The sequence below is a fragment of the Solea solea genome, chromosome 16 (assembly GCF_958295425.1).
Source record: "Solea solea chromosome 16, fSolSol10.1, whole genome shotgun sequence".
Classification (NCBI taxonomy): domain Eukaryota; kingdom Metazoa; phylum Chordata; class Actinopteri; order Pleuronectiformes; family Soleidae; genus Solea; species Solea solea.
The window spans coordinates 20,710,066-20,737,971 of record NC_081149.1 but is presented as its reverse complement, the minus strand read 5'-3'; the positions used below and the strand labels follow the sequence as shown (position 1 = coordinate 20,737,971).

General features: G+C 42.2%; 2 protein-coding genes across 7 annotated transcripts in view; one reads left to right on the top strand and one right to left on the bottom strand.

Annotated features, from left to right (window-relative positions):
- ep300b (E1A binding protein p300 b) overlaps positions 1-12,467 on the top strand; it is a 29,388-nt gene extending 16,921 nt beyond the window's left edge. For 3 of the 6 annotated variants that reach the window (XM_058653357.1, XM_058653356.1, XM_058653354.1), the window contains exons 18-30: positions 307-546; positions 1,284-1,372; positions 2,432-2,512; positions 3,415-3,471; positions 3,637-3,714; positions 4,236-4,303; positions 4,746-4,896; positions 5,100-5,360; positions 5,579-5,744; positions 6,530-6,697; positions 6,795-6,956; positions 7,169-7,450; positions 7,713-12,467. In XM_058653357.1, coding sequence (XP_058509340.1) covers positions 307-546; positions 1,284-1,372; positions 2,432-2,512; positions 3,415-3,471; positions 3,637-3,714; positions 4,236-4,303; positions 4,746-4,896; positions 5,100-5,360; positions 5,579-5,744; positions 6,530-6,697; positions 6,795-6,956; positions 7,169-7,450; positions 7,713-11,114 — 5,205 coding nt within the window. In that variant the 3' untranslated portion in view covers positions 11,115-12,467. Of the gene's footprint in view, positions 1-306; positions 547-1,283; positions 1,373-2,401; positions 2,513-3,414; positions 3,472-3,636; positions 3,715-4,235; positions 4,304-4,745; positions 4,897-5,099; positions 5,361-5,578; positions 5,745-6,529; positions 6,698-6,794; positions 6,957-7,168; positions 7,451-7,712 lie in introns of all 6 variants that reach the window. The other 3 variants (XM_058653353.1, XM_058653355.1, XM_058653352.1) reach the window with 1 other exon arrangement.
- Positions 12,468-17,827: 5,360 nt separating this feature from the next.
- cbx7a (chromobox homolog 7a) lies at positions 17,828-22,606 on the bottom strand. The gene is made up of 6 exons (XM_058654696.1): positions 22,290-22,606; positions 21,012-21,055; positions 20,750-20,815; positions 20,537-20,603; positions 18,665-18,980; positions 17,828-18,574 (listed from the first exon to the last, which is right to left on the bottom strand). Exons 1-6 carry the CDS (start codon positions 22,356-22,358, stop codon positions 18,003-18,005), a joined length of 1,134 nt encoding a protein of 377 aa, XP_058510679.1. The 5' UTR covers positions 22,359-22,606; the 3' UTR covers positions 17,828-18,002.
- Positions 22,607-27,906: the final 5,300 nt, after the last annotated feature.

Sequence of the window (27,906 nt, the reverse complement as noted above, 5' to 3'; positions counted from 1 at the left end):
GAGAGCTGGAGGGCAGAAGTTGTCATGTCTCTCTGTTTGCACGTGAACCTTCTTCTCTGCAGTGCTCAACAACATTGTTCCCCTGCACCCTCTTCTCTCCCTACTCTGGTCCCACCTGGTCAACTGCGACGACTTCATCATACCTGACGGCCATGATGCTGCTGATACATCCATCTCTATTTCTCTTCCTCTTCCTGCGGACGGCCAAACCGTTCCACCATCTTGCTGCTCTTTCTTCTTTTCTTCCCCTCTCACCTATCCCTTGATCTGTTACTTGAATCCTGATCCCCCGCCACTCCACACCAGGACTACTTTGACATTGTGAAGAACCCCATGGATCTGTCGACCATCAAGCGGAAACTGGACACTGGACAGTATCAGGAGCCGTGGCAATACGTCGAGGATATCTGGCTGATGTTCAACAACGCTTGGCTCTACAACCGCAAGACTTCCCGCGTGTACAAGTACTGCTCCAAACTGGCTGAGGTCTTTGAGTCAGAGATTGACCCCGTAATGCAGGGCCTGGGATACTGCTGTGGGAGGAAGGTGAGGATTGTCCTTCATGAAGTCAGTGTAGTTTAAGACATTGTACTCTTATAGAATCTTGCCTCATTTAGGGTTTTTGGTAAAGCTGGGCAATTAATCAATTTCATTAATTTGAATTAATGGCTTAGGGTGATTAGTTTTTAATGAAAATCGATTGTTCTTTAACTTCATCCACCATGGGCATTTCTAGTTCATAGTGGTGCAGCAATACAGTCCATCCCTCACAGAGACACTAACAAGATGGCAACAAACACTGTTTTCAATGGCAGGGCTTCCATTTTGTCTGCAAGCATGTAAACCAGTGTTTGGTTTAACACAAGGGGAAATTCAAATTTAACCCTGTTTTGGATAAATTCCATGATGTTTAAAATGTGTTTGTTTTTTTTAAAGATGGAAAAAAAATCAAGCTTGCCAATATCACACCAATCTCGAGTATCATTTAGACTCATAGTTATAGTGTGACATTTGGAGAAGTCCACTTCTTCCCTTTCTGAATAAGAAAAGACTGAAAACGAGGTGAACAGTTGGTTGGTTTGTGTACTAAATTAAGCTAGATAGCTGCTGGTTGCAAGCTTATATTTGATAACAATTGTCCACATTCTATTCTATAAGTGTTTGTGAATTGTGAACTTGGTGGAGTCTTTGTATGAGAAATGTAATTTATTCACTTCATGTCCAGTTCGTCAGATGGCTGTATTGTAAACCACTTTTTCGTTTTGTTTCTTTTCTCGTTGTAGTTTGAGTTTTCCCCTCAAACTCTATGCTGCTATGGAAAACAGTTATGCACCATCCAGCGAGACGCCGCTTACTTTAGCTATCAGAACAGGTAAGGGCTTTTGTAACATTGGATCACAAGCATGCACAGGTGACAGTAAAACAGTATTCACAAACTATTATTTAAATGCATACGTTTTGCAGTCAGTTAGATCAGTTTGGGAATGTCTACAGCGTAGCATCAATTAATCAGTTCAATCACAGATGAGTTTAAATTTGGCTTCAAATGGTTCCCCTGGCACCATGTTTTTTTTTCCATAGTTCACCATTTCAAATATCATTTTCACTGTGTTGTCATTTATAAAGTGGGCTCCAGCTGATCTTTGTCGCACCGTTGTTTCACTTCAAGTAGATTTACATACTCACCTCCAGGGTGCTATATTATATATTTGAGGTATTGTATATTTGAGGTGGGCAGGTATCCATGCTCACCGCCAGAAGAAAAGTTCCCACTTTATAAATGAACTGAAAGGATGATTTGGGTCTCTGTTGCTTTACCATTATTTTTTCCTCATCCACCCTTTCATGTTTGGAGACTCACTCCCCTCCTCCACAGCTCTCATGTTGCTGTAATGTTGTTGTTGTTTACCACTGGACGTCTGACGCTAATCTTTGCTTTGCCTTGGCTCTCTGTCCTCTGTTGGTTGTCGTTCACATTCTGTTCGTCCCTCCCTCCCTCTTCCGTGTCCTCTCTCTCTTTTTGTCTCTCCATTGTCTCTGTCTGACCTGTAACGATTTATTTCACGCTTTTTTAATATTCATTTTGACCTCCCCCTTCCCCATCTCCCCTCTCCCCCTATCCCTTCTCCCCTTCTCTCCCTCCTTTTTAACGCTTGTGATGTCTGCATTGGCCTGCTTTGGTGTGACCAATCATCCACTCCAAAATTTACGCGCAAAATCACAAACACGCGCCCACACAAAAACCCTGCATCACGATTGGCTGCTACCGCCTGGCGACGACCTACCTTGCCCTCTGCCTCCTCCTGTGTGTCCGCCCCTGGCCTGTCCTGCCCTGCCCTGATTGGCGGCTGCTTCTCCGTGCCCTCTCTGTGATTGGCTGTGCTGATGGCGAATGGTGTAGTTCACCAAAATATGGGCTTCTTGCTGACAGGTACCACTTCTGTGAGAAGTGTTTCAACGAAATCCAGGGCGAGAGCGTTTCCCTAGGGGACGACCCCTCTCAGCCTCAGACGTGAGTATTTACCCTCTCCCTCCTCCCTCTCATACATAGCTCTTCCATATTTATAGTTTATCAAGTAATGCTGATCCAGATGAGCAAAATAGATTGACACAAGCATCATAACTCCTTAACATCTCCATTTATTTTCACTTTATAGCTTTCTTTAACGTCAGGAAAAAATATTCTTCATCTAAAAGTATAAAAAACACATATAGCTCATATTACCTTCTAGGTACTGGGTGCCATAAAATGTCCATTAATAAGATCAAGCTCAGTATTTAAAAGTATAGCAATTCTTTCTTGCACTTGAGTGACATTGGATCATAAAGGTCATATAAGACAGATTTTATTAAGCAAAATTAGAGAATCAGCCATAGCATGTATGGGTCATGTTCTAAAAACACTTGATGCTAGAGTTCCCATAATGCAACTTGGTTGCCTGTCGTTAAATCCTCATTCATTCAAACGCTGCATTTCCATGTTGTTAACCAGAGTCAATGTAACCAGAGGATATCAGTCCGACAGGTTTTCTCCTTCTGAGGACATTATGTAATTGTTTCAGTAGTTATCTTACTACTAAAACAATAGTACTCATTGAAATGAATAAAGGGTTAGTATTGGAAAAAAAACTACGGAACTTCCCCTTAAATATATATATAGTTATTTTTTTCATATTATCTCAAAGCAATCATTTTACATCAAATTCAGAGATTGTCCCATCGTAAAAGTTAGCATACACAGATGATTCAGTATTACAATGCATTGTGATCTTATGTTTAGCCGGTTGGTATATTTTTGAATTTCTGTGTGTTTCCTGACATTTGTAGACAGGATTTTGCACATAGTACTGTGTAGTATTGCGCGGCTTTGCGATGCATCAGTTACAATAATTTGTTTTCTGTTATTTCCCACAGTTCAATCAACAAAGAGCAGTTCCAACGAAAGAAGAATGACACCCTTGATCCTGAGTTGTATGTTCAATTTTTTTTTATTTAAAATTATTTATAAATGATCTAAACATTATTATATATTCCAACATTTTGGCTCTCATTAAGCAACTGTTCAGCTCTTATAGAGGTACAAAAATGGTGGAACTTTATTAATCGAGTATTAACCTTTGTCTTCCCTTTGCTTAGGCTTGTGGAATGTACTGACTGTGGTCGTAAAATGCACCAGATCTGTGTCCTGCATCATGATACCATATGGCCTTTAGGGTGAGCCTGCGATCATACATAAACTCTGTGCATTTTGTTCCTACCTTTTATTTCTTTCTGAAGCTTTAGAATCAGTAAAAGTACTGGAAAATATTTAGTAATGAAAAGATTTGAGTCATTGTAGTTGTTTGAAGACAGGAAGACAAACATTAAAAGGCTAAATTGTCTATTCATAAATTATATGCTTTTAGGACTGCAACTGTTAATTGATTTCAAAATTAATCCCAAACTATTTTGATCATTGGTTTATATAATTTTCCAGCTTCTTAAATGTGAATATGTTCTGCTTTCTTTGTTACATATAACAAAAAATAAATAAAACTGAACACAGACATTTGAGAACATCATTATTTTGAGGTTTGGGAAATGCAGTTCAACATTTTATGGAAAAAGAACTACTCCATTAATGATTAAATGATATTGAGAAAAAGATACTTGTTGCAGCCTTAGATTCTTTCTGTGACAGAGCTGATGTTAATGTGAATGTAACTGTTTACTGCTCATTTCCTCCTTCACCACAGTTTTGTCTGTGACAGCTGCCTCAAAAAGGCAAATAAGACGCGGAAAGAGAACAAATACGCAGCCAAAAGTAAGTGGACCCTTTTCTACCAGTGAGACTACTTTTCATCTCATGTTCCTTTTTCCATTTTTTGTTTCAATACAAACACTTTGCATGCAGTATTAGTAATGAACAGGTTCGCAGAATATTCACATACGATGTGTAAACCTTAGCTCAGATTTAAAAACTGATATTTGTGAGACGTCTGCCTGTGAACAGATTTGTTTTCTTTTCTTTTCTTCTCTACATAATCAACATAACCTATCTTGCTCCTTTCGGTGAAAAAAAGTCAGTGCCAATCAGAGGAAAAAAACATAAATAGACTAATGAGATTGATGAAGTGTTGAAGGATTACATTCATAACCTTCTACTGTTCTATTACAGTTGTGTTTAATTATGACATCACATCAGTGTGTTAAAATGGAAAAATCTATCGGAATAATCTACAAAATGAATGCTCCTTTTCCTGCAGGGCTTCCCCATACCAAGTTGGGGGTATATTTGGAGACACGAGTGAACGACTACCTCAAGCGACAGAACAACCCCGAATCTGGCGATGTCACCATTCGAGTGGTCCACGTTTCAGATAGGGTGGTGGAGGTCAAGCCAGGCATGAAGTCCAGGTAGGAGGTTAAACCTGCTGCTGCAGGCGAAGTACGACTGGACATATTTAGAACATCTTTATGCTATCAAATACCACACGCCAGAAGAGCACAGCAGGCTGACCACTTCATCAAAACCACACATAACCTCGTAATCTTATTAAGAGCTTTTCTGTGGTTTTCTGCGTCACAAGTTCATCAATGATGTTTTTGTTTTCCTCCAGATTTGTGGACAGTGGTGAGATGTCGGAGTCCTTCCCATACAGAATGAAAGCCTTGTTTGCGTTTGAGGACATTGACGGAGCAGACGTGTGCTTTTTTGGCATGCACGTTCAAGAGTATGGCTCAGACTGCCCGCCTCCTAACCAGAGACGAGTGTACATCTCCTACCTGGACAGCGTGCACTTCTTTAAACCCCGACACCTCAGGACTGCCGTCTACCATGAGATCCTGTTAGGCTACCTGGAGTATGTCAAGAGGATGGGGTAAGAGAAACATTTACATCTTCTCAAATATCTCAAATTCTCAAAAACCTTAAAGATCTGGATGAGATTAACTTTGCAGTGTATAGTATATTCTTTAGTCTTTGTGGTGGCAAGGTGGGTACAGAACATTATCACTTTCATGAGAAGTGGTACACAATTGGGGAAAAAAAGAATATCACTTTACAATAACCTCAATGACTACATGTCTCCATGTCTAGGTTTACCACGGGTCATATCTGGGCCTGTCCTCCCAGTGAAGGGGATGATTACATCTTCCACTGTCATCCAGTTGACCAGAAGATACCCAAGCCAAAACGCCTGCAGGAGTGGTACAGGCGGATGCTGGACAAGGCTGTTTCTGAGCGCATTGTCCATGATTACAAGGTGAGACATTAATATACCAAGAATGGGCTTGGATGCATTTATAACTATGGATTTTGGTCAAACAGAAAGATATGACTTTGTGACCTTTTTTTAGTCCCAGGCCTTCATTAGATTTGTGGTACAGTGTAATTATTTATCTATCATGAAACAAGTCTGCAGTTGTAATATAACAAATTAGTCAGGAAAAAAAGCTTCTAGTGTTCAGGTTTAAGTGTCATATTTAGTGTGACCTACCCTTAAACTTGAACAATAGCACAGCCCTGACTCTCTTAAAGCAGGACTGGAACCTTAATTAATGTTATTGGTAAAAAAAAAAATTACTATTAACTATTTAATGTCAAACAAATATCTACTGTGAAAAGCTATATTACACCAGGATTATTCAACACATGCTTGAGCATTACATACACATGTTGTATAAGTTTAACTTTTGAGTTTGCTAATATATAAAATAAACTTTCACTGTCAATACTGTACATGTCTGGTAATAATATATTACTTGAGAAAACGACAACAAAGTGCTTTCACAAAGGCCTCTCTCTTCCTGGAGCACTCACTCATGCACATGCTTGAAAAATACTGTTGTGTATTGTGAAACTGCAGAAACTTTGTAAAATACCGTGATACAAATTTTTTGGTCATACTGCCCAGCACTACACAATCATGAAAACTGGGGATTTGCCACCTGCCAAATGTGATATAAAACATTTCAGTTATATCATTGGTTTGTTTTATTTGGCGGTGCAGAAGCTAAAAATGCTGATAATCATCTCTTTTTACCTTAGGACGTCTTCAAGCAGGCAACAGAGGACCGGCTCACCAGTGCAAAGGAGCTGCCATATTTTGAGGGTGACTTCTGGCCCAACGTACTGGAGGAGAGCATCAAGGAGCTGGAGCAGGAGGAAGAGGAGCGGAAGAGGGAAGAGAACAGTACCTCCAGTGAGAGCACTGATGTGAGTAGAGAAGTCTTTTGTTTGTCTCAAAAAAGAATATTGGTCACATCAGTTCTTTTGTTCTGATATGTTTTCTTAAACACACACACACACACAGGCCACAAAAGGAGACAGCAAAAATGCCAAAAAGAAGAACAATAAGAAGACGAGCAAGAACAAGAGCAGCTTGAGCCGAGCCAATAAGAAGAAACCAGGGATGCCCAGTGTTTCCAATGACCTTTCTCAGAAACTCTACGCTACCATGGAGAAACATAAGGAGGTATGTAGGGTTTTTAGTTATAAATGAATAAATGATAAACTGAGGAGGAATGTATCTACAGGAATGAAATGTTCTGATTTGAGAAGCTTATGTTGACAAATGGCTAGAATGGTAAAAGTCATATTTGTATGGATTTATTGATTTATGTTAAAGGCAAGTTTACCAGAAGCCTTTTGTGGTAGTTTACAGCTGATCTTTATTGTTATTCCCAGGTCTTTTTTGTCATCCGCCTCATTGCCTGCCCCTCTGCCAACTCCCTGCCCCCCATCACTGACCCGGACACGCTAATGGCCTGTGACCTGATGGATGGCCGCGATGCCTTCCTGACTCTGGCCAGAGACAAGCACCTGGAGTTCAGTTCTCTCAGGAGGTCCCTGTGGAGTTCCATGTGTATGTTGGTGGAGCTGCACAACCAGAGCCAGGACCGCTTTGTCTACACCTGTAACGAGTGTAAACACCATGTGGAAACCCGCTTTCACTGCACCGTCTGTGAGGTGAGAAATGAGAATTGCTGAAATCTTCCTCTAAACATGACTAAGGATCAGTGACTCTTTTAAAGTGATGTTTCATCATCAAACCTTGTACATGCTGTACTGTTAGTGAGATAGTTCCTCATATCTATTTCCATCTTATTTATGTGTTTCTGACAGCACCCTAAACAATAGTTATTTGGCTGGTGTTTGTTGTTTTATCATATTTTAATTCTTCCAGCGCTTGTATTCATGTTTATTTCCCCGTCTTTCCCTTCTCCTTTAGGACTATGACTTGTGCATCACCTGCTACAACACTAAAGGCCATGAACACAAAATGGATAAGCTGGGGCTTGGGCTGGATGACGATAGCAACAATCAGTCAGCAGCAGCTACCCAGAGCCCCGGAGATTCCCGCCGCTTGAGCATCCAGAGATGCATCCAGTCGCTGGTCCATGCATGTCAGTGCCGCAACGCCAACTGCTCTCTACCTTCATGCCAGAAGATGAAGCGTGTCGTTCAGCACACAAAAGGCTGCAAGCGCAAGACGAATGGTGGCTGCCCCATCTGCAAGCAGCTCATCGCTCTATGTTGCTACCATGCTAAACACTGTCAGGAGAACAAATGCCCTGTCCCATTCTGTCTGAACATCAAGCAGAAGCTGCGACAGCAGCAGCTCCAGCACAGACTCCAGCAGGCTCAGATGTTGAGGAGAAGAATGGCTAGCATGCAGAGGGTGGGACAGGCAGCTGGAGGGCCACCTGGTGGACCTATGGTAGGACTTCCATCACCGGGGAACAATGGTACCACGGCACCAAGTACCCCAACATCAGTGGGAACCCAACCCCCAACTCCCCAGACCCCCACGCAGACCATGCCACCAGTCCCACAACAGGGAATGGGTTCAGGTCCTGGTGTCCAGCAACAGCAGCAGCCAGGTGGGATTCCCCCACAAAGTGGCATGCCTCCTCAGCACAGCCTTCACCAATTTCAGCAGATGGCAGGTGGAGGTGGTGGGGCTGGGGGCAAAATGAACTCTCCCCAACATCAGCAGCAGATGCTTCCTCAAATCCAGCAGCAGCAAAGCATGGCAGCTCAACAACTCCAACAGCACCCCAACAATTTGCCTCCATATGCCAGCAGACCCCCAGGCTCCTCCCCAATCCATCAATCCCAGGGCAAACCAGTTCTTGGCTCTGCAACACCTCCACAGCAGCAGCCTGGCGGCCGTGTCACGCCTGGAGGTGTTGGGGGTCAGCAACCTCCTGGTCAGCCACAGGGGCAGCCTCTGCTTCCACAGCAGCCAACATCTGGACCTCCAGCAGCAGCTGTAGAAATCGCCATGAAGATCCAACAGGTAGCTGATGCTCAGAGGAAGATGGCTCTGCAAAGACAAGCTGCACAGGCAGCTGCAGGAATGGTCCCTCCCCACCCACATCATCAGCAGGGTCAAGGCCAACAGATGGGCATGGGACATCCAGGGGCAGGAGGGTTGGTTGGACCTCAGGGGATCCCACCACAGACCGCAACAGTGGCAGCTGTGCGGGCCCACATAGATCAACAGCAAAGTGCTCCACAAGGGATGATGGTTAGTCCTGGTGGCCCCATGCAGCAACAACCCCCTCAGCAGGGTAACATGCCTCAGGGCCAGCTCCCCACTCAAGTGCAGATTCAGCAACAGAGGATGGGCGCATCTCTTCCAAACCCTCAACAGCAGCAACAGCAGTGGGCAGGCCAGGGTATGCCACCCCAGCAGAGACAAGCTATGTTAAACCATCAGGCCATGATGGCGGCTCAGCAACAGCAGCAACAACAACAGCAGCAGCAGCAGCAAATTCAACAACAGCAGCAGCAAATTCAACAACAACAACAACAACAACAACAACAACAACAACAACAGCAGCAGCAGCAAGGTGGGGGTGCAGGTATCCCAGGTGGAGCTGTTCCTGGAGCTGCCGGTATTCCAGGAGCTGTTGCTGCTGGTGGTAACATCCCTCAGGCAGCTCTACAGGACCTACTACGGACACTACGCTCGCCTAGCTCACCACACCAACAGCAGCAAGTCCTCAACATCTTGCGCTCTAATCCACAGCTCATGGCTGCTTTTATTAAGCAGAGGGCCTCAAAGTACAAGGGGGTTCAGGGGGCTCCTGGTGGACCTGGTGTTCCAGGAGGTCCAGGTCCCACTGGAGGTCCTGTTGGTAATGTCATGGCAGGTGGGGGCCCACAGGTGAATATGAATTCTGCAGGTTCTGGGCAGCCAGGGATGCACATTGGGGGTCAGGGAGGAACTAATGTCAACATGGCCACTATGGCTCAGCTGCAGCAAGTACAGCAGCAACAGCTACAACAACAACAGCAGCAGCAGCAACAACAGCAGCAGCAGCAGCAACAGCTTCAGCAGCAGCAACATCTTCAGCAGCAGCAACAGCTTCAGCAGCAGCAGCAGCTTCAGCAGCAGCAGCAGCTTCAACAGCAGCAGCAGCAGCTTCAGCAGCAACAGTTACAACAACAACAACAACAACAACAACAACAACAACAACAGCAGCAGAGACCAATGCTCACTGGTTTACAGCAGCAACAAGTGGCAGCTCTCCAGCAGCAGCAGCAGCAACAACAACAACAACAACAGCAGCAAGGGGGAGGAAGAGGAATGCAGGGCCAAGGGCCACAGATGGGAAATCTCAACACTACCCAGTTTAGAGAGATGCTCATGAGACGACATCTCCAGCAGCAGCAGCAACAACAACAAATGGGAGTAAATCATGGTCAGTTTCAGCAGCCACAACCACCACAGGGACAGGGCTACATGGGACAGCCCGGGATGCAGCCTCCTACAGTGGGACAAGGCCCATCTGGTGGTCCACCTCAGCAGCCCAGTGGTCCCCCAGGCCAGCAGGGGCAAGGTTACCCAGGATCAGTGACTCAGCAGCAGGCCACAGTTGCACTGCAGCACAGGCTGCAACATCAGCACCATCTCCAGATGCAGCAGCAAAACGCCATGGCTGGCCTGCAAGGGGGTGACACAGGGCCCGGTGGGGGTGGTGGTGGAGGTCCCCAGCAGCCAGCTCAGGGCCCTCAACCCACTCAAGGTGGCCCCCCACCTCCGTCCTCTCAGGCCCTGCTCCAACAGGCCCTGCACCAGAGGTTGCTCCAGCAGCAGCAGCAGCAGCAACAGCAACAACAGCAGCAGCAGCAGCAGCAGCACCAGCAGCACCACCTGGGCCCCGGCAGCTCACCAGCCCAGCACAGCAACCCTATGAGTCCTCAGCAGCCACAGCAGATGGCGCCGTCCCCACACCTGCAGGGCCAGACACTGTCCACATCGCTCGCCAACCAGGTGCGATCCCCACAGCCTTCTCCTAGACCGCAGTCCCAGCCGCCGCACTCTAGCCCATCCCCGCGCATGCAGCCACAGCCTTCCCCACATCACATCTCACCTCAGATGCAGTCAGGTTCCCCACACCCGGGCCACCTGAGCCAGCACCACCCTGGAATGGGAGTCCCTCCACAACAACAGCAACAGCCAACGACCCAGCAGCAACAGAACTCTATGGAGCAGTTTGGGTCAGACCAGAGTGCTATGCTATCTCAGCTGAGTGGCATGGCTGGTCTCCATGGGCCAGGGGGCAGTGGTCAGGACCAACTGGGCCAGAATATGAATCACAACCCTTTAGACATCATGTAGGAATTCTACCAATGTGTCAAGCCGAGCTGAGACGCTCAGTGATTCTCTGCACAAACTGCACTCACCCAGGACAGTGTTATTGTTTTTACTTAGCCTTTCTTTTTTATACTATTATTAAATGTTATTTAAAATGTTTTCAATAAAGATGCATTGAACTGAACTTCCTATGGGAGATGAACAATAAATCAGTCGTTAAATAAATTAGAATAAATGAATTGTAAGTTATTGCTGTTAATATATATTTTTTTTGCCAAGTGGGGACAAAGGGGGGGAGGTTTTTCTTTTAGCCTCCTCGCCTCCATATCTTGCAGAATAGAAGAAAGGTGATATTTTTGGGAGTGGGGGGGGGGGGATAGGAGTACTTGCCTCTTTTTAAGAAATTTTTTTAAAGGTTTTAAACATGGTCAAGATTTAAGGGAAATGATTTAATACAAAGAACTTTTTTTATCGTTTTTGTTTCCAATCATTCAGTCTGTTAATTTCAGTTTTGCAGAGTGATGTGGGCTATTATTATTAATGTGAATCCAAACATGATGCATATCCTCTTTCAAATGTTTGGGTTTGCTTTATTTATTGTTCTTCTGAGCGGGTGGGACAAGGACGTCATGTAATGCGAGACTCCTTAAATTCATATAGAAATATATTTTTGTTATCGACTGCTCGGGGGGTGGGGGGGGTGATGTTAGTGCATATTTTATTTCGCTGTAGATGTCTTTAGTCAGTTCTCCAAGTGGGAATAAAGAAATGTCAGTGTTTTATTGCAGTGGTTGAGGGTCTGCTGTGAGTTTGACGTGTTGAACGGACATTTTGTGAAGTCTCAACCAGCATCTGTGTTGGACGTCTGCCATGCTGGAAGGGACGAATCCCTCGCAAAAGATGCAAGCCCTCTCCCTCGAATGTGTGTGCACTCCTTCCTTTTAAAGACACTTAATATGGAGCAGTGGAGGATTGGGGAGGGGGGTGCATACCTGTGTGCCTGCAACATTTTGAGTACATGAGCTGGGATGTGGATAGAAATAGGGTGGGGTGGGCTCCTTTTTAGTGTTTTTAGGATTCTACTGTTCTGAATAGACAGAGGATTTTGATCCAAATGAACTGTGTTGCACAGAAATGAGGAGAAGGGAGGAGATAAGAGAAGTGGGTCTCCGTCTCTCTGCCTCGTCCCCTTTGCTGCTTCCCTTGGACTTTAAATCCCAATCCTCCTCTAGAGGAAGTTGATCTCCTTCCTCCTCAACTCCATCTTTACCTTTATGAACTTTGGGATTTTAATTTAATATTTTTTACTGTACAAAGAAACACAAACTGTGGACTCAAATACTGTTTTTTATAATAAAATAAAAATTACCAATAGTAGTGCGTTCCGCATTTGGCTGTTTGTCTGAGTGAAAGACGGTGATATAAAAAAACAAACACTAATACCATAAATAATACAAAGAATGTCTAAAACACTCAAAAGATAACAGTCCTCTTAAATGTTTCTCTCAACGTGTAGGTGACTTCAGTCAAATTGCAGCTGAGTCCTAAAGTAAATGGTGAGTAACTAAAACGACTAATAACTGCAGCAGACAAGTGGCAGCACTTAAACTATTTTGTCCTGTGTTTTATGTAATTGTGGTTGGGTAATGTATACAAAGAGAAATAATATTTAAAATGTGGAACAATTGGGGGTGGGGATCTAATTTAGTTTTTCTGACAGATTCAGTGATTTGATATGTGATATAATTTGTCGAAGTAAATATCCACTACAGTATTCACTGGCTAAAGGCTTTAAAACATGATGTAACAGTAACACATGAGATACTATCAAGATATTAACTCCTATAGTCTGAGGGCAAGAACTTATAAATATAGAATAATCATAACTAAATGGCAGCCTTTCTGATTTGCTAAATAAGTTGCACAAACAGTGGTTGCAATGGATCGTCACTCCTTGTAGAGAATGCCGATTTCCTTAAATTAATTAATTGACAAATCAAGGACAAATCCTTCTTTCCTCCCACAGTCCAGAAACATAGACACTCTAAATTCACCGTAGGTATGAATGCCTGCTTGTCGTGGTGTGTATCATCATTTGTTTCTCCCTTACTGAGCATGAAACCCCAAGGTTCAGTATGTGTAGCCTCTGTAAGCACTTTTTACATATGCATATGTGTAAGACCATGCTCCTCCTGTACTTAATCATAGCTGGAGATTAAGGAGTTCATGTCTCTCTCTCTCACACACACACATGTTCGACATTCATGACTTGAGGGGACATTGCATTGACTTAAATTCATTTCCCTGAGACTTCCTCTAACCTTAACCGTAATTACTACTGTCCTAATCCTAACCCTAACCCTAACCTTACCCTCACCGTAACCTTAAAACTTAAAAAAAAAAAAAACATACCTCCACCTTAAAATGTAGTAATTTATGTTATGGGGGACTTGCTTTCTGTCCCCACAAGGAAGACAAGTCCCCATAATGTGAGTGTGTAAGCAGGATTAGGTATCCATAACAATAGTAATACACACACACAGCTATTCTTTGTAGGACACTGCATTGACTTCCATTTCTTTGGACAGCCCTACAAACATCTACTGCGAAGCATAACCACAATTCACCTCTTAGCCCTTAACGTTAGAAATGCCCAGGTCCTCAGAAATATGTTCTGTCTCCTTAGGACCAGGTTTTGGTCTTCATGAGGACTGCTGACAAGTTCAGCGTTAATGCCACAAAAATACAAGTGTGGCCGAGATCAATTTTGTTTTATTTTACTTTAGTCATCTATTCACATCATTTTCTATCGTGAACTCCCCCAAAATAGTTTTCTATTGTAAATAGGTTCCACATTATTATTTCCCATGCATTATCTCCCCTTTTTGTTTCCCTGGGGAGTAATTTGGCGTCGCACATGTGTATCTAGCTTCAGTGAGAACTGACGCTCGGAGTTGGTAAGTTATGTATACATCTCTCTCCCTTTAATTTTTTAATAAGCTTTTTGTTTGTCACACTTAAACAGTTCTATCATAATGCACACTGCTTTGTGACGTGCTGTTATTAATGCGGGTTAAACCCCCGTTGTGCAGGTAACTTCCAGTTTGTTAAATTGTTAAAAAACGGACTTTTATGTGTGTTAATTGATGAGTGAATTAGCGTAATGCTAGCGGTACTTATTACGGGGTTTCCTGGCCCCGTGAGTTTGAGCATTAGTTAAAAACACCGCTGCGTGTCTGTGTTGACATCTTTAATCCCGCTGTATGATGAATATTATGTGGGTATAATTATTTTTTCTTTATTCCGTAGAGTGGAGTAAGATACCGTGCATTGTGGACTGTGTGCGACGCCTGTGCTTTCTGTTTTATTTGAAAAGGTATGTCTGTTATGAGGTCTTTGAAAATTAGTTGATAGAAGTGAGGAAAAAAATAAGGCAATTTTTTGCACTGTGTTTATATACTATTTTTTATTTAACTAATCTCTTTGAGACTGCTGTGTGCTTTATTTACATTTGATAATTTCCACATGTATTCATAAATGGTTTTGAATTTATGTCGCTTCAGTGAGCACTGACGCTCTGGAACTCATGGGTTACACAAGCACACACAGAAGCACACAGTCTTATTCGGATCATTCATTTGCACTCGATGGCGTCACTTACAGTAATCTGTCTTTCCTGACATCAACACGCCCTCTAGTGGTGACACAGTGCAGTACAATTGTTTGTAATTCATCGTTAAGTAATATTATTTTTTCAACAGATACAGAAGTGTGCAAACGTCTGAAGGCAGCAGCAGCAGTTCTGGTGTTTTTAAGTCTGTTATGTTGTTGTTGCTGTGATGCTCAAGCAATGAAAGAGTAGGACAAACACAGGTTTTACCAGTAACATTAATTATGGTTCCACTCCAGGTTTTAGGAGAGTCACGTGTGATGTGTGTCACACTTTTTCTTCCTGAAACATTTGTTATTTTAAATCTGAATATACACTTCCCACATTCACTGGAAATGGTTCAAGAAAGTGATGAATAAATCATTATATTGTATGGTCTTTATAGCATTTCTAAAACAAAAAATTTAATGATCAGACCTTTGCACAGTGCTTTACATATCTTTTGGTGTGATTATATAGTAATATGATTCGTTAAAGGGAATACATAAAAGTAAAGTAAAAGATAAGGTAACCCCCCCCCCCCCCCAAAACAATTATATACCACAAATTATGTGACAGGGAAGTACAGGATTATGATGAATAAAAAATCTAGTTCACATGTATACATGAAACTTATGTAAAAATATATATATATATATATATATATATATATATATATATAGATAGATAGATTAGATACATATACATATTGATTTAAATAAGAAGATAAATAAAATATTTTTTGGTATAAATTATCTAGATTAAAACAGGGTTGAATAATGTGGGGTAAAATATCTTATTTACTCTAAATTAGACAGATACAGTGAGTTGATTTGTGATATCATTTGAATAAGTAAATCTCCAGATCACTATTCACTGCCTAATGGCTTTAAAACATTTGAGAAAACTATCAAAATACTAACTCTTGAGGATGAGAAATTAGAAATATGAATTGTTTTGAACTTGTGTTTATTAAACCTAGACAACTGACAACTTTTATCTTAGTAAACATAATTTCTTATTTGTACATAAGTGTGTGGGTGACTTAACTGTATCTCTATAAGTGGAAAAAAGTCTATAAAGCATTTAACATATAACAAGAAATCTCTGATTCATTAATGGGGGTCTCAGTCCAGCTGTGGTCAACCCTGACCACAGGTTAACCTGATTGGACGTAATTAAGAAAGGAAAACACAAATCACACCGCAGCTTTGGGGCCAAAGCAAAGCTCGTAGTGAATCCGAGAGCGTGGCCATCTCAATTAATGTGGAAGAACAGCTTTGAGAGAGAGAGAGGAACGTGGAGAGAGGTTAATTGGTCAGGGAGGTGTGGAAGAAAAAAAAAATCAATAGCCACTCTGACACATTCATCTGTCAACATTACAGTAACACGGCAGAGACAATGCTGCAGTGTCTTTAAGACTGTCTGACTCTTCTTGAGTGGCCCAGCTGAAAAAGGCCAGATTTAAAGCTGTAGTGTGTAACTTTTTAAATATAAATAAATGTCTGTTTGGGCTGATAAAGACTAATGCTGTGTTCACACCCAACGTGCGTTTCTTTTCACCATCAACCAAAGCATTGTTGCACTCTCTGAGGTATAAACGTCTGCGAGACGCAATGTGACGTGTTTCACCATTAGCTCCGGAAGTTAACGGTGAAACTCGCCATGTTGTGTCCGGCTCCTCATGGCGTGTTGTGAAACTCTCAAGCCTAAGTTTCCACAAGAGATCAAGTGTCGTTTCCCCCGAGTCTGGCCACTGGCAAGCGAATAACGTCATTCGGAGAATCTCAACGTTGATTGACCATCGCATTGTCGCAACTCGAGCAATAGACGCAATTTTGTTGCGTCACTGCGCATCTTCATCACGTCTTTGGCCTGTGTAGCAACATTAACAAACACAAACGTGTTTTAGTGACAGAAGTTACACACTGAAGCTTTAAATCCTCCACAGCTCACATCTTTGCTCAAATCTGATCTCATCTGAGAGGATCTAACAAGAACAATTAGAATAATCTGCCAAAATATTAGTGTGAAGACCTTATAGAGACTTACCTAACATTTTTCCTGTCTCCTGGTGTGAACACTGTACAGAAACTGACATTTATGTGATTGCAATACTCAAGAGTAAAAATTCCAAAATTAAAGATCGTTTCATTGTGTTGCAAAAACAAACCCCCTTTTAAACCCCCTATTTAATGTAAAACAAAACAAACACTTCCACCTGAAATATTCCTGAGTGTTAAACATGCTCCAGTCATTTAGTTTTAGTACATATTTATTGGAAATGCATTCAAAATAAAAATGGTTTTTTTTTTTAAAGAGTTATCTTTGTTAGATAATATTCACACACGCCAAAGTGACATAAGTTAGTTTAGCTTATACATGTGACATGCAATAAATAATATACAGCTTTTACTACAGCGTGATCTAACATACAGTCTGTACAGTTTTACCCTACACAGCATCGACAGTGGCAGTGTAAACTGATATAGCTACGCTACTGAAACGCACAAAGTGAAAAGAGCTGACTATCAATTGGTAATACAAAAATAGAACCAGGTAGCATTTCATACTTGTACAGTAAAAAGACAGCAGACACAACTGTGTACTTCTTTTAGTGCATCCCTCTAAGCAGCAGGCATTTATTTATTCCATCCTTTGTTTTATGTCTTTTGTGACAGAAATAAACCTCATCAGTAAGACACAGGACAGAACTCTGTGTGTGTGTGTGTGTGTGGCACAGACTGACAGGTCATGCAGTTAGTTCTGCACTGAAAAAAACAAAGAGCAGTGTCTTTACAAAATGGTACTCGTACAAAAGAGAAGTGACTGAAAAAACGAGGCCCTGGGACAGATCTGTGTGTGTGTGTGAGGCCTGGAAACGTCTGCCTGGAAAGCACTGAGGACAACTGGAAAAAGTAGTGTCATGGAAGTAGTACTGTAGTACTATAGTAACAGTACTGTAGTACTGAAGACCGCTGTACCGCCATGTCAGACCTGACATGTGATCACTTTATTGCAACAGATGGTTTGACCAAATTTCGTTCAAGACCTTAGATGAACGTTCATGCTTATAAATGAGCCACAATGATAAAAATCATTTTTAATTATTCAAAGGCAATGTCTTCAGTGAACTCAGTAGGAAATGAGTGTAGTTTTGTAAATGTGGAATCATTTTTTTTTTTACATACAACTATTTACATATTTATGTAGAAAATGAGTCTGATAACAACGGTTTGTTTTTGATTTCTCATTGTCGTCCTTCAATAGCCCTTAAAGAAGCCTTCAGCCACCATGGCTTCTTTAAAAGTCACCGTCAGTGAGTTGATAGTCACATCTGTCACGATCACCTTGCCAGGACGCTCTGGAGTAGCAGGAGTGGACTGACTGCCTGGTGTTGTCTCTGTGACACTCTGATTGTCTCCTCTCTCCTCCTCACTCCTCACCTCAGCGGTGGAGCAGGTGGCGGTGGCAGCGGCAGCGCCCGCCGTCTCGCTGCTCCCCTGAATGCTCACTATCACTGTGGTTGTGTTATTTCGCTCTAATCTGGGACATTTGGACCCTGATTTCAAGTCGTCCTCACCTGTGTCCCACTCTGACCTGTCGCTGACGGTAACTGCATCTCCTGGTCTGGCCACAGTCACTGAGGTGCCGTTCTTTAATTGGTCACACGCAAATGTCTGGCTCTGTCTTTTTTCACATGATCCTCCCTTTGATAGGTCGGTCCATGTCTCTGAGCTCCTCACCAGAGTCAGGCTGCCGTCCACCTTCTCCTCCACCTCAATCTCCAAGTCGTGTCGCTCCAGCATGGGTGGAGAGCTGCACTCTGACTGACCTTAAAGAGAGAAAAGGCAAAGTTTCGTTGTCTTTATGGAGTTCAAAGGTCATGACTGAGTTGCCTAAGTGAGTAACATGAGAAACCAACCATATAAACTGTCATCACGTCTCTCCTCTGTGGTGCTCTCAGACTCCTGCTTCTCCTCCTCACTGTTGCTGCTCCAGTCCTCCTCAGTGGCCTCCTCCCTCTTCCTCAGCGTGCGGACAGGTTTTTTTGAGAGTCCAATGGGCCCCCGTTTGGCCAATCTCTGCTTGCTCTTCCTCATGATAGAGCGATGGTATATGCTGCTCCGCTCGCCTTGGTCCACATCTGTGCTCATGGAGCGCGTGAGAGAGAGACGCAGCCTGGGCGGAGGCTTCTCTCCAACCTTGTTGGTGCTGCGCAGGTCCATGGGAAAGATGTTCTAGAGCAAAAGGTAAAAAAAAAACACATTAATGATCCTGTCACACCATCTTTCATTAGCATAAACGTGTCCACTGTCCTGCTAGTGTAAATACAGAGACACACCCCCTTTTTTAGTCCTGTTTGATGAACATTTGAGTCTTTTTAAAACAACACCAGGTCACTTTTTAACATTTATACTGTACTATTGCAGAATGCATATGCTCAAAGTCAGCACTGTATACACTGTAAGTCACTTGCCGAGTTTAAAGCCTGTAAAACAAGCAGCTATACAGCTATAATATATAATAATATAATACATAATAATTCCTTGCATTTATAGCAGGGGTGGGTGAAAATATCGCCTTAGTTTTACTCGCTCAAATGAATGAGGGAAAATTGGGCAGAGGTTACCTTGGCTGAAAAAGAGTGAGTTTACGGTGGGATAAATGTGGAGAAAGCTACATTAAGAGATGCTCCATCCACGTTCAATACATATACTTTATGCCCTTTGTTCTCTATGTTGTGAATGAATAGAGAAATCTGCACTTTATGATTGTCGTGCAATATATTGATTATGACAGAATCGTTGTATCGTGAGGTACGCAGTGATTCTTACCCCTAATTTATGTCTAGATGTTCAGAAGGAACAAATGGGTTTAGTAGTACGGCAGAAAGTTTTTTCTTTTATGAAATTTGTTGACCCAAACTAATTAGAAAATTCCTTTATTTCAGCTTGTTTTGTCATCTTAAAATGTTGCTTTCCCATTTAGTGTTACTCGTTTAAAAGGTGTAAATGGAAATCAACACACATTAACTGATCCATGTGGTGAGAACATGATTCATTGGTTCTTTTTAAATAATTACTATTTACAGTTTTCACTTTCTGTTTGTATTTTAGGCAACTTGTTTTAGGTTTCACAAAAGTTGAACTGAATCAAACACAGATATTGTAATAGAAGAAAGCCAAACTTATCTATAATCTGCACAAAAATCATTATCACAATCGTTTAACGAACATGTTCTGACCACACAGTTTAGGTCATCATCAGTTATAATAACAGGAGGTTCCATTGTCACACCCTTCACTCATGCAACATTAGGGAAAGATTTGTACGATCGCAACAATGAACTGAGTCCAAAAACAGCAAAGCACTCCATTGTAAACAACATTGTTAGTAAAGAGGCAACAGACAACACTGGTGATAGTTTCATCACTGTTGTAAAGCAGCAGATAAGAGCACAGATACATAAAAAGCACTGCTGCGTGGAAATACAACCCTGGCATTGTCCCATAAACACACAGATCTCTGCTGATGTTCTTTCCTTTGTGTTGCGCTAATGATATCATAATGACATCATCGTGGTTATTTTTACTTTGGGCTTGAAACGCAACATTTGTTTAGCACAAAGCAGAGGTGTGGGCTTTTAAAAAAGGAGTTGGGGAGGTCAAACTTGACCTCCCCAAATTCATGAAAGTAGAATACTGAAATGACAGGGAACCCCCTTTTATAAATCAAAATTGAAGGAAGGTATGCCAAAGACTTTGGAGACAAGCAGAAAGGAAGGTGTTATTACCCGAAGCACGACTCTCCTGGGTCTGAGACCTTTCTTGCGATAGGCCAAAGCTCGGATTCTCTCCTGACTGAGACAGAGCAGACACAAAAGGAGAGGAGAGGAGAGGGACGCAGTGAAGAAAAGAGACAGACTGTAAGTGGAAAAAAGTAAAGAAAAAACCAAACAAAAAACATCCTTTAAAAGCGTAAAACACAGCTTTACATCAGTACTCACCTTTCTTCATAGGCCAGGACCAAACGTGGGTCCAAGATATTGTCCTCTGGCTCCCAAGTACTGTACCTGTCCAAACAATTTAAACACATGTAAATCCTGTCTCTCTCTCTCTGTGTGTGTCTGAGATATCTATCCCTCTATCTGTAGATGGTTGCAGAACACGGTGTTTCAGTATCAATAAACACACCAAAGAGAGGTCATTGAGTGTATATGTATTTATAAATTGAAGGAATGAGGTCATGATGACTCAAGGCTTACTCACTTTGGGGGCCATCCCTGCCATTTCAGCAGATACTCCACATTACCCTGAGAGGGGGGGGGGGGGGGAGAGAGAGAGAGAGAGAGAGAGAGAGAGTCAGAGAAGATGCAGCACATCCACACCAAACCTGCTCATCGAGTCATAACCAGTGCAATGCAGAAACAAGCTGCTGAAGCTGCTGTTAGTGTGTGTGTGTGTGTGAGAGAGAGTGTGAGAGAGAGAGAAAAGGATGACTGTCACTTTAAAGTGAGTGGATAAGGGAGAGAGGGAGAAAGAGAGGGAGGGTCATGGACATTTTCTGCCTTTCAAACGTTGTTTTTCTCGGGGATGACGTCAATGACAGCGGGGTTGGGTGGCCTCCAAACAGCAGCTTCTCTCTGGCATCGCGGTGACGTGACCGCACATGGCTACGCGAGTCCTCCCCAACAATACACGCACTCTTTCTAGAACATTACACCGGTGGTTAGAATAGGTGGGGCCAGGGAAGAAGCATGTAAACAGTCGCGTTGCGCAACATTCGAGTCTCACGTCCGGGCTGTCGCCTCAAAACAATCCCCAACAACTGCGTTTAATACTCCACACTTCCAGCATGCGCACTTTGCGCATGTGGGAACACAATGTTTCTTCTTTACAGGACGCGTTTTGCACACTGAATTTTTGACCATTACTGACCATTATTTTTAACATCATTCTGAACTTTTCAGCAGACTGTTACTATAAAAAGGAAGGTGATGGCGCGCGCGCGCACACATACGCACTCTCTACATTTACAGTACAGGACACACTGTGAACGCACATGGTGAGTGAATTATTACTGCGTGGCTACTCTCCACAGCGTGTGCAGCAGCGGCTCACCATCACGCAGCATCCCTTGACATTACGCAGCACTTTCAGTCGGATGCCCGACCGCTGCTCCGCTCTCTCGCTGGCGTAACCCAAATAAACTGCGCAGCTCCCCGCACACACACACACACACACGGGGTCCGCACATAATACACACCCCCTTCCAGTATTTACTACAGCTGCGTAGGCTCCATAAAAACAGCAGCACCGCTACTGTAGCCACTAGCACACAGGTAAACAATGTTACGCTCAGTCGCAGGTACTTTCAAAGAACAGAATGTGACACTAACGTCTGTCGCGTAAACTATGTGGAAACTGCGTAGCCTAGTTTAGTTGTTGTGCATGCGGACATACAAACAGAAGGAGGACGGTATAGTGTAAGGACAGGCGGAGGAGAATAAGTTACATAAGTTGAGTGTAACTCCACTCCAGTCTTACCTTCCTCACTCTCTTCTTAGTTATCGACTCCACTGCAAACACTTGGTCTCCTATCGATGACAGCTCCATCGCTGCGCGCCGTGCTGTGTAAATGTGAGTGTGCTGTTTAAATTAAAGTGCGCAAATAAAAAAAACAAAACAGCGCGGTGGGTGGAAAAAAAAGAAAGAGAATCGCCGTTAAAGTTTCACCGCCGTCGCTCTTCCACTGTGAGCCTCAGAGCTGCGCTCGCTCCAAACTCCTGCTGCACGCCTGTCTGCCTCACTTTTTAAAATCTGCGACACATCAACACTGGACGACGCGCTGCTTTAAGTCGGGCGCGCCCCCTTTCCATTGCGTAGGACCGAGCCCCCAACGTGCGTGGCCGCGGCCGCGGGGCCGCGCACGCAAAATCGAGAAGAGTGTAGAAGAGACTGGAAAGAGAAGTGGGTAAAATATGGCACCAGGATGAACTTATTAAATAATGGAAAATGTGTGTAATCTTTAGAGTATATATGTATATATGTATACTCCATTCTGTTCATTTATCCTGATTATTGGGTCTTTGATTGTTTATTATGGTTATAGTTGTGTATAGTGCACAGGGACTGAGTGAGTCTTTATCAGAGCAGCTGCATTGGCTTCACTGATCACGTATGGGTGACAGGGAGATTGCATGGTTTTAACCAATACATAAGTTTGAAAATCATTTAATCACCAGTTTATCCACCTTCAAACTAATTAACAAGAAACAAAGGGAATTCAATCCAAAGACCAAGTTTTGCCCATTCATTCATTAAAACAGGTCTTTTTTATGCCCGCACCCAGTGGAGTGGCTAAAATTAGTCACTATACTCCTCATAATTATGTTTGTATCTGCATAAAATCACTGTGATTCATACATTTCTTTGTAATTATACTTTTATATGTAGGAGGGCATTGCTTTATGTCGGCTGCCATCTTGTTCTGCCACGTTTCTACAGCAGTGGTTCTCTTTTTACTTACTTTTTACACCAACCACCCAAGGAAAGATTCTTGATATAACACCAACGTTAAAATACAGTGGCATAAAAAGGTCGAACAAAGTCAGCTACGCACATTTCACAGGAGGCAGATTTATTCCCAATAAGATCATTTGCTCTCATCATCATTTTTTATTATTTGTTTCATTTTCTACACACGAGTCCTCCAAGTACCACCAGATGAAGCTTTCGTACCACAGCTTGAGAAACTGTGGTTCTACGGCAACCTGACGGGACAAACCGGCCACAGTGCATGCCTGTGTGTGAAATTATTTTAGAGTTCAATGATGAGTGTGTAAAAACAACAATTAACAAATTAATCTCAGATATTTAAATCTACACCCCATTTTTTCCACAGGTTTTATTTAGAGTTAAAGCCTTAAAATAAAGATTGATCGTTTTAATTTTGGGCTTAACTGTACTTATGTGTCAAAATGATGTGCAACAAATAGACAATGATGCTTTTTTTAAAAATAAAAAAAATTAATAATCATAATTTAACATTCAGGGAAACTTCATTATGCACAGCAGTGGAGGATACAGCTGAGAAGACAACAAGCAGTCAAGTCATAGTGTATATTTTCAAAGATTAGAAAAACACATGTTCATTTCTGAGTTTCTGGTGAATTTCACAACCTTTGGTCACAGTCAGTTTCAGTTTTGATGCTAAAATACTAAACCAAATTAGTCCTCTTCCAGAAAACAAATAACATTTTTTTCTCTCTTCCTAACACTAACAGTCCAATCATTGCTCCAAATCTGACTCCTGTTATTCATCTTAAGGTCTTATCAAATGAAACTGGTTAAAATACATAACGTCAGCCTGAGCAAACAGAGGAAACAGAGAAACTGATGTATTTATGTAACAACAGTAAAGGCACAAAAGATCAGAATCTGCAATGGAAATGAAATCTGTGCCTCACTCTCTGGTACAAAAGTCTACACCTCCAGCTGCATTTGATCCAAATATGGAACTAAACTGATAAACACTCACTTAAAGTCTTAATGTTATTGAATGCTAAGAAAGCTCACTGCACAAAAGAGAGCTGGAAGAACACAGATGCAAATCTTAGTGATGATAATGACTGCTGATGTTGCAGCCAACATATGTTTTCTTTTTTTTTAAAAAGGTGATGATTCTTTAAGTCTGTGTAGACTGGTGTGATCACAGTCACTGATCACACACACTTATCTAATTTTACACCTGAACGTCCACACGCCCAGAAACAGCTCACAAAAAGAAAAGAAGCAACTACAGTGGAAAAAAGGCTTAGAGCCAAATTCCTATTATCTTTCACTCAGGCTGATGTGGATCAGTTTACAATAAAACTACACACACACACACACACGCACACACATACTCTGACTCTCTCCCTAACACACACACATGGACTCACTCTCCCTCTCTCTCACACACACACACTGACTACCTCTCTCTCTCTCTCTCTCACACACACACACAAATGCACACACTCTCTCTCACAAACTCTCACACACGCGGCCTATGGTCCACAGTGTCTCTGCACCTGGAACACTCACATCATGTATGGGCATTGGGTGTCATGGCAACAGTTTCTACAGTGACTGCTGAAAAGCCAGATGATGGTGATGAGACAGCATGTGTTCATGAACAGTTGAGGAATGAAGGTTATACACACCTACTGACCTTACTGTGACCGTTCACCTGCGAGCTCCGACAAAACTGTCTCATCAGACCACTCTTAAAATAAAGCCTTTTAATCTGATGCTAAAATGAGGGATTAATCCTCAATATATTTCATTTTGTATGGACAACTGCTAGATTTAGCACCACATGGCTCCCAGTGTTTAGCACTAACGCTTTGTTTATATGGGCAACATTCCTGTACTGCACACAGGAAGTGATTCATTTTACATCAAGGCAGATGGAGGCAAGTAAAGAGAGACGGCTGCAAACCATAGAACATATATGAAATTGGACATAGGCTTTTAAATCTCTAGAGAACACAAATGCGAAACTATATTGAATAGCCACCAGGGGGCGACTGAATGGAAGTCTATGCTAAAATGAGCTTCTACTTCTTAGTTGATTTATAGTTAATTATTGGTGTAAATCAATAGTCTCATGTCCACGTCACCTATGTGAGAGACAGTCAGTATTGTCCAGCCGGATTCTTGGTTGTAGGTGACGTCTGAACTTCTGTTTGAAGTCAACATGGTGCTGGGAACATGTGGCAGAGACTCATGCATACAAATGATAATACATGAAAACCAAACACAGGCAGAATAACAAGACACCAGCAACAAAAATCACTGCAGTTCCCACAGTGACACAACAGACAACAACTCAAAGGTAATCTGTCATTACACATTTACAACATTACATTAACAAAGACTGGCAAATCCATTTGTTATCTTCTTTTTTGTTCCCACACTGACTTACAACACCACCACTGTCTCTTATGAGGGTGACGTAATATTCCTAAAATAAAGATTTTGCAGCACAAGAAAGAAAGAAACAAAGTGTGTAAAACGATTTTGTAACATTTACAATGTTCACACTCACTCGAAGCCGCGTGGAAGTGAGACTGAACTTTTCTCTCTAGCTCCTCTCCTCACTCACTCATTCTCGACAAAACAACGACAACTCCTCCACTTTCACTCCAAAATTGGAGTTCTCCATTATGAATGTGTTTCAGGACAAACTGTCTGTCAGTCAGTCAGACAGTCAGTGTGCCTCTTGTGTGACGTGTCACTTCCCTCCATAACACTCGCTCCCCTCCCCCAACTCTTCATAACAACTACAAAAAAAAGTTTTGGATTTCCAATGTGATCTCCACACATCACACTAAGTAGTAAATAAATAAATAAATACAACACAAGGATTAACCGCACAGAACAGTCACAGCAAAGGAAGAAGAATCCTCTCACCGTGTACTTGACCTTGTCTTAAGTTCTCCATTAAGTTTAAGAATGCATTGATGCACAAAGTGCGTTTAAATCAGATCCTGTTAAATCACAGCGCCCTGAATCTGACAGTATCGTTTCATAATTTAAAACACGACTATGATGATCACAGATAATGTTGTTAACCACCCCTCACTATGTTTATATGGTCAGCTGGGTTGACCTTTAATCTTTCAGCAGATTTTGATTTGATTTTAGCTTTTAGAGCAGTGGAACGAGACTTACAAAATCATCTCCAAAATCATCCAAGACCGGCAGAGGAAGTAGATTTGCTTTGTCCAAAACAAAATCAACCATCACTCCTATATGTGTAGAAGAAAACACTTGCTTGCAAATGACTTTAATTTAATTATATGACCTGTTTAATTATAAATCCCCCATATAAAAAGTTTGTCAAACACTGGAGATGAATTTGTGTGCTTGCCATTTAACAGAGGAGTCATCAGAGTAGTGACTCACTGCTGCTGCCGTCAGTGACGCCAACATGCAGTGGTCCCTCGCCGCTGATAGAGGGTCCTTTATAAAACTGTAACATCATTCAACTTTGAAATAATAGAAATAGAAGAATAGAAAATACAGGAAAGAATGACACTTCAACACCTCCATGTTGCAGCGGAGCACTGTGCGATACGCTGGTATGGCTGTAACCTAGTAGAGATTTAATTAATATTACAAAGCAGATATATGAATTACAAAATGGCAAACATGTTGTTGAGCCTGTGTAGTGTGCACAGCTGCACACAGACTTTTCATAAAGCAAAGGCTTGCTTATTTAAGTGTCCATTTTTGACATCTACAGTTTGAGAAGCTGAAAATAATGTATTACAGGTTTTTGGAAACTGTGCTACACAGTTTTTTCTGCTCGGTTTGTGGTTGTGTGTCTTAACACAACGTCAGACTTTGTCTGTTTCTGAGAAGAAACACCGGTTGCAGTGAAGTGACGTTTATCTGTCGCCCAATTAGTTAACTGTCTTATGTCTAGCTCCGCTACCCCAAGGGAAGGGTACCAAAAAATGGAACGATTGGGGCCAGTTATTTTGGCACTATTCCTAATGGAAACCAAAAACTATGCACCGTACCGTACCGGACTGTTCCACTCTGTGGAAACGTGGCTTAATAACGAAACGGCACAGGACTCCGCTCAACTCACAACTCCCTTTCACAAGCGAGTCAGGGCACTATGTTGGCCTTCACATACCAGAAAGGACATCGTTCTACTTTGTTTGTGGAGGAAATGCTTTGTCCTATGGAGCTGTTGGCGCTGCAACATGGCAGCCTCGGTAAAGAAAGGGCCTTTCCTGAAGTAACTATTCTTATAAAGCACATTCTAAGGCTAAGAAAACCAAATCATTTTTAATACGCGATTATACTCTTGAACAAACATACTATACTTCTTCTTCTTTTGGCACATGGTAGTATGTCCTGCCATTAAATGCTACACACTGGACCTTTACAGTAGAAACTAGGGATGGGACAATCCCACTTTTTTGTGTTCAGTACAGATACTAATATCACAAACTCTAGTATCTACCGATACTGACCTGATACAGTCATTTTAGACTAGATTATTTATGAACGTATGAAGCTGTTAACAGTGCTGAGTCATTAACAAATAATGTATTTCCAAAGAAAAGAAATAAAAAGCCCAAAACATGACTCAGCTAAAAATGCT

Coding starts and splice junctions, on each gene's coding strand:
- cbx7a (XM_058654696.1), bottom strand. CDS start 22,358: ATGGAGCTGTCATCGATAGGAGACCAAGTGTTTGCAGTGGAGTCGATA. Junction 21,056..22,289: donor CTAAGAAGAGAGTGAGGAAG/GTAAGACTGGAG, acceptor CCCCCCTCTCAG/GGTAATGTGGAGTATCTGCT. Junction 18,981..20,536: donor CCAGGAGAGTCGTGCTTCGG/GTAATAACACCT, acceptor CTTTTGCTCTAG/AACATCTTTCCCATGGACCT.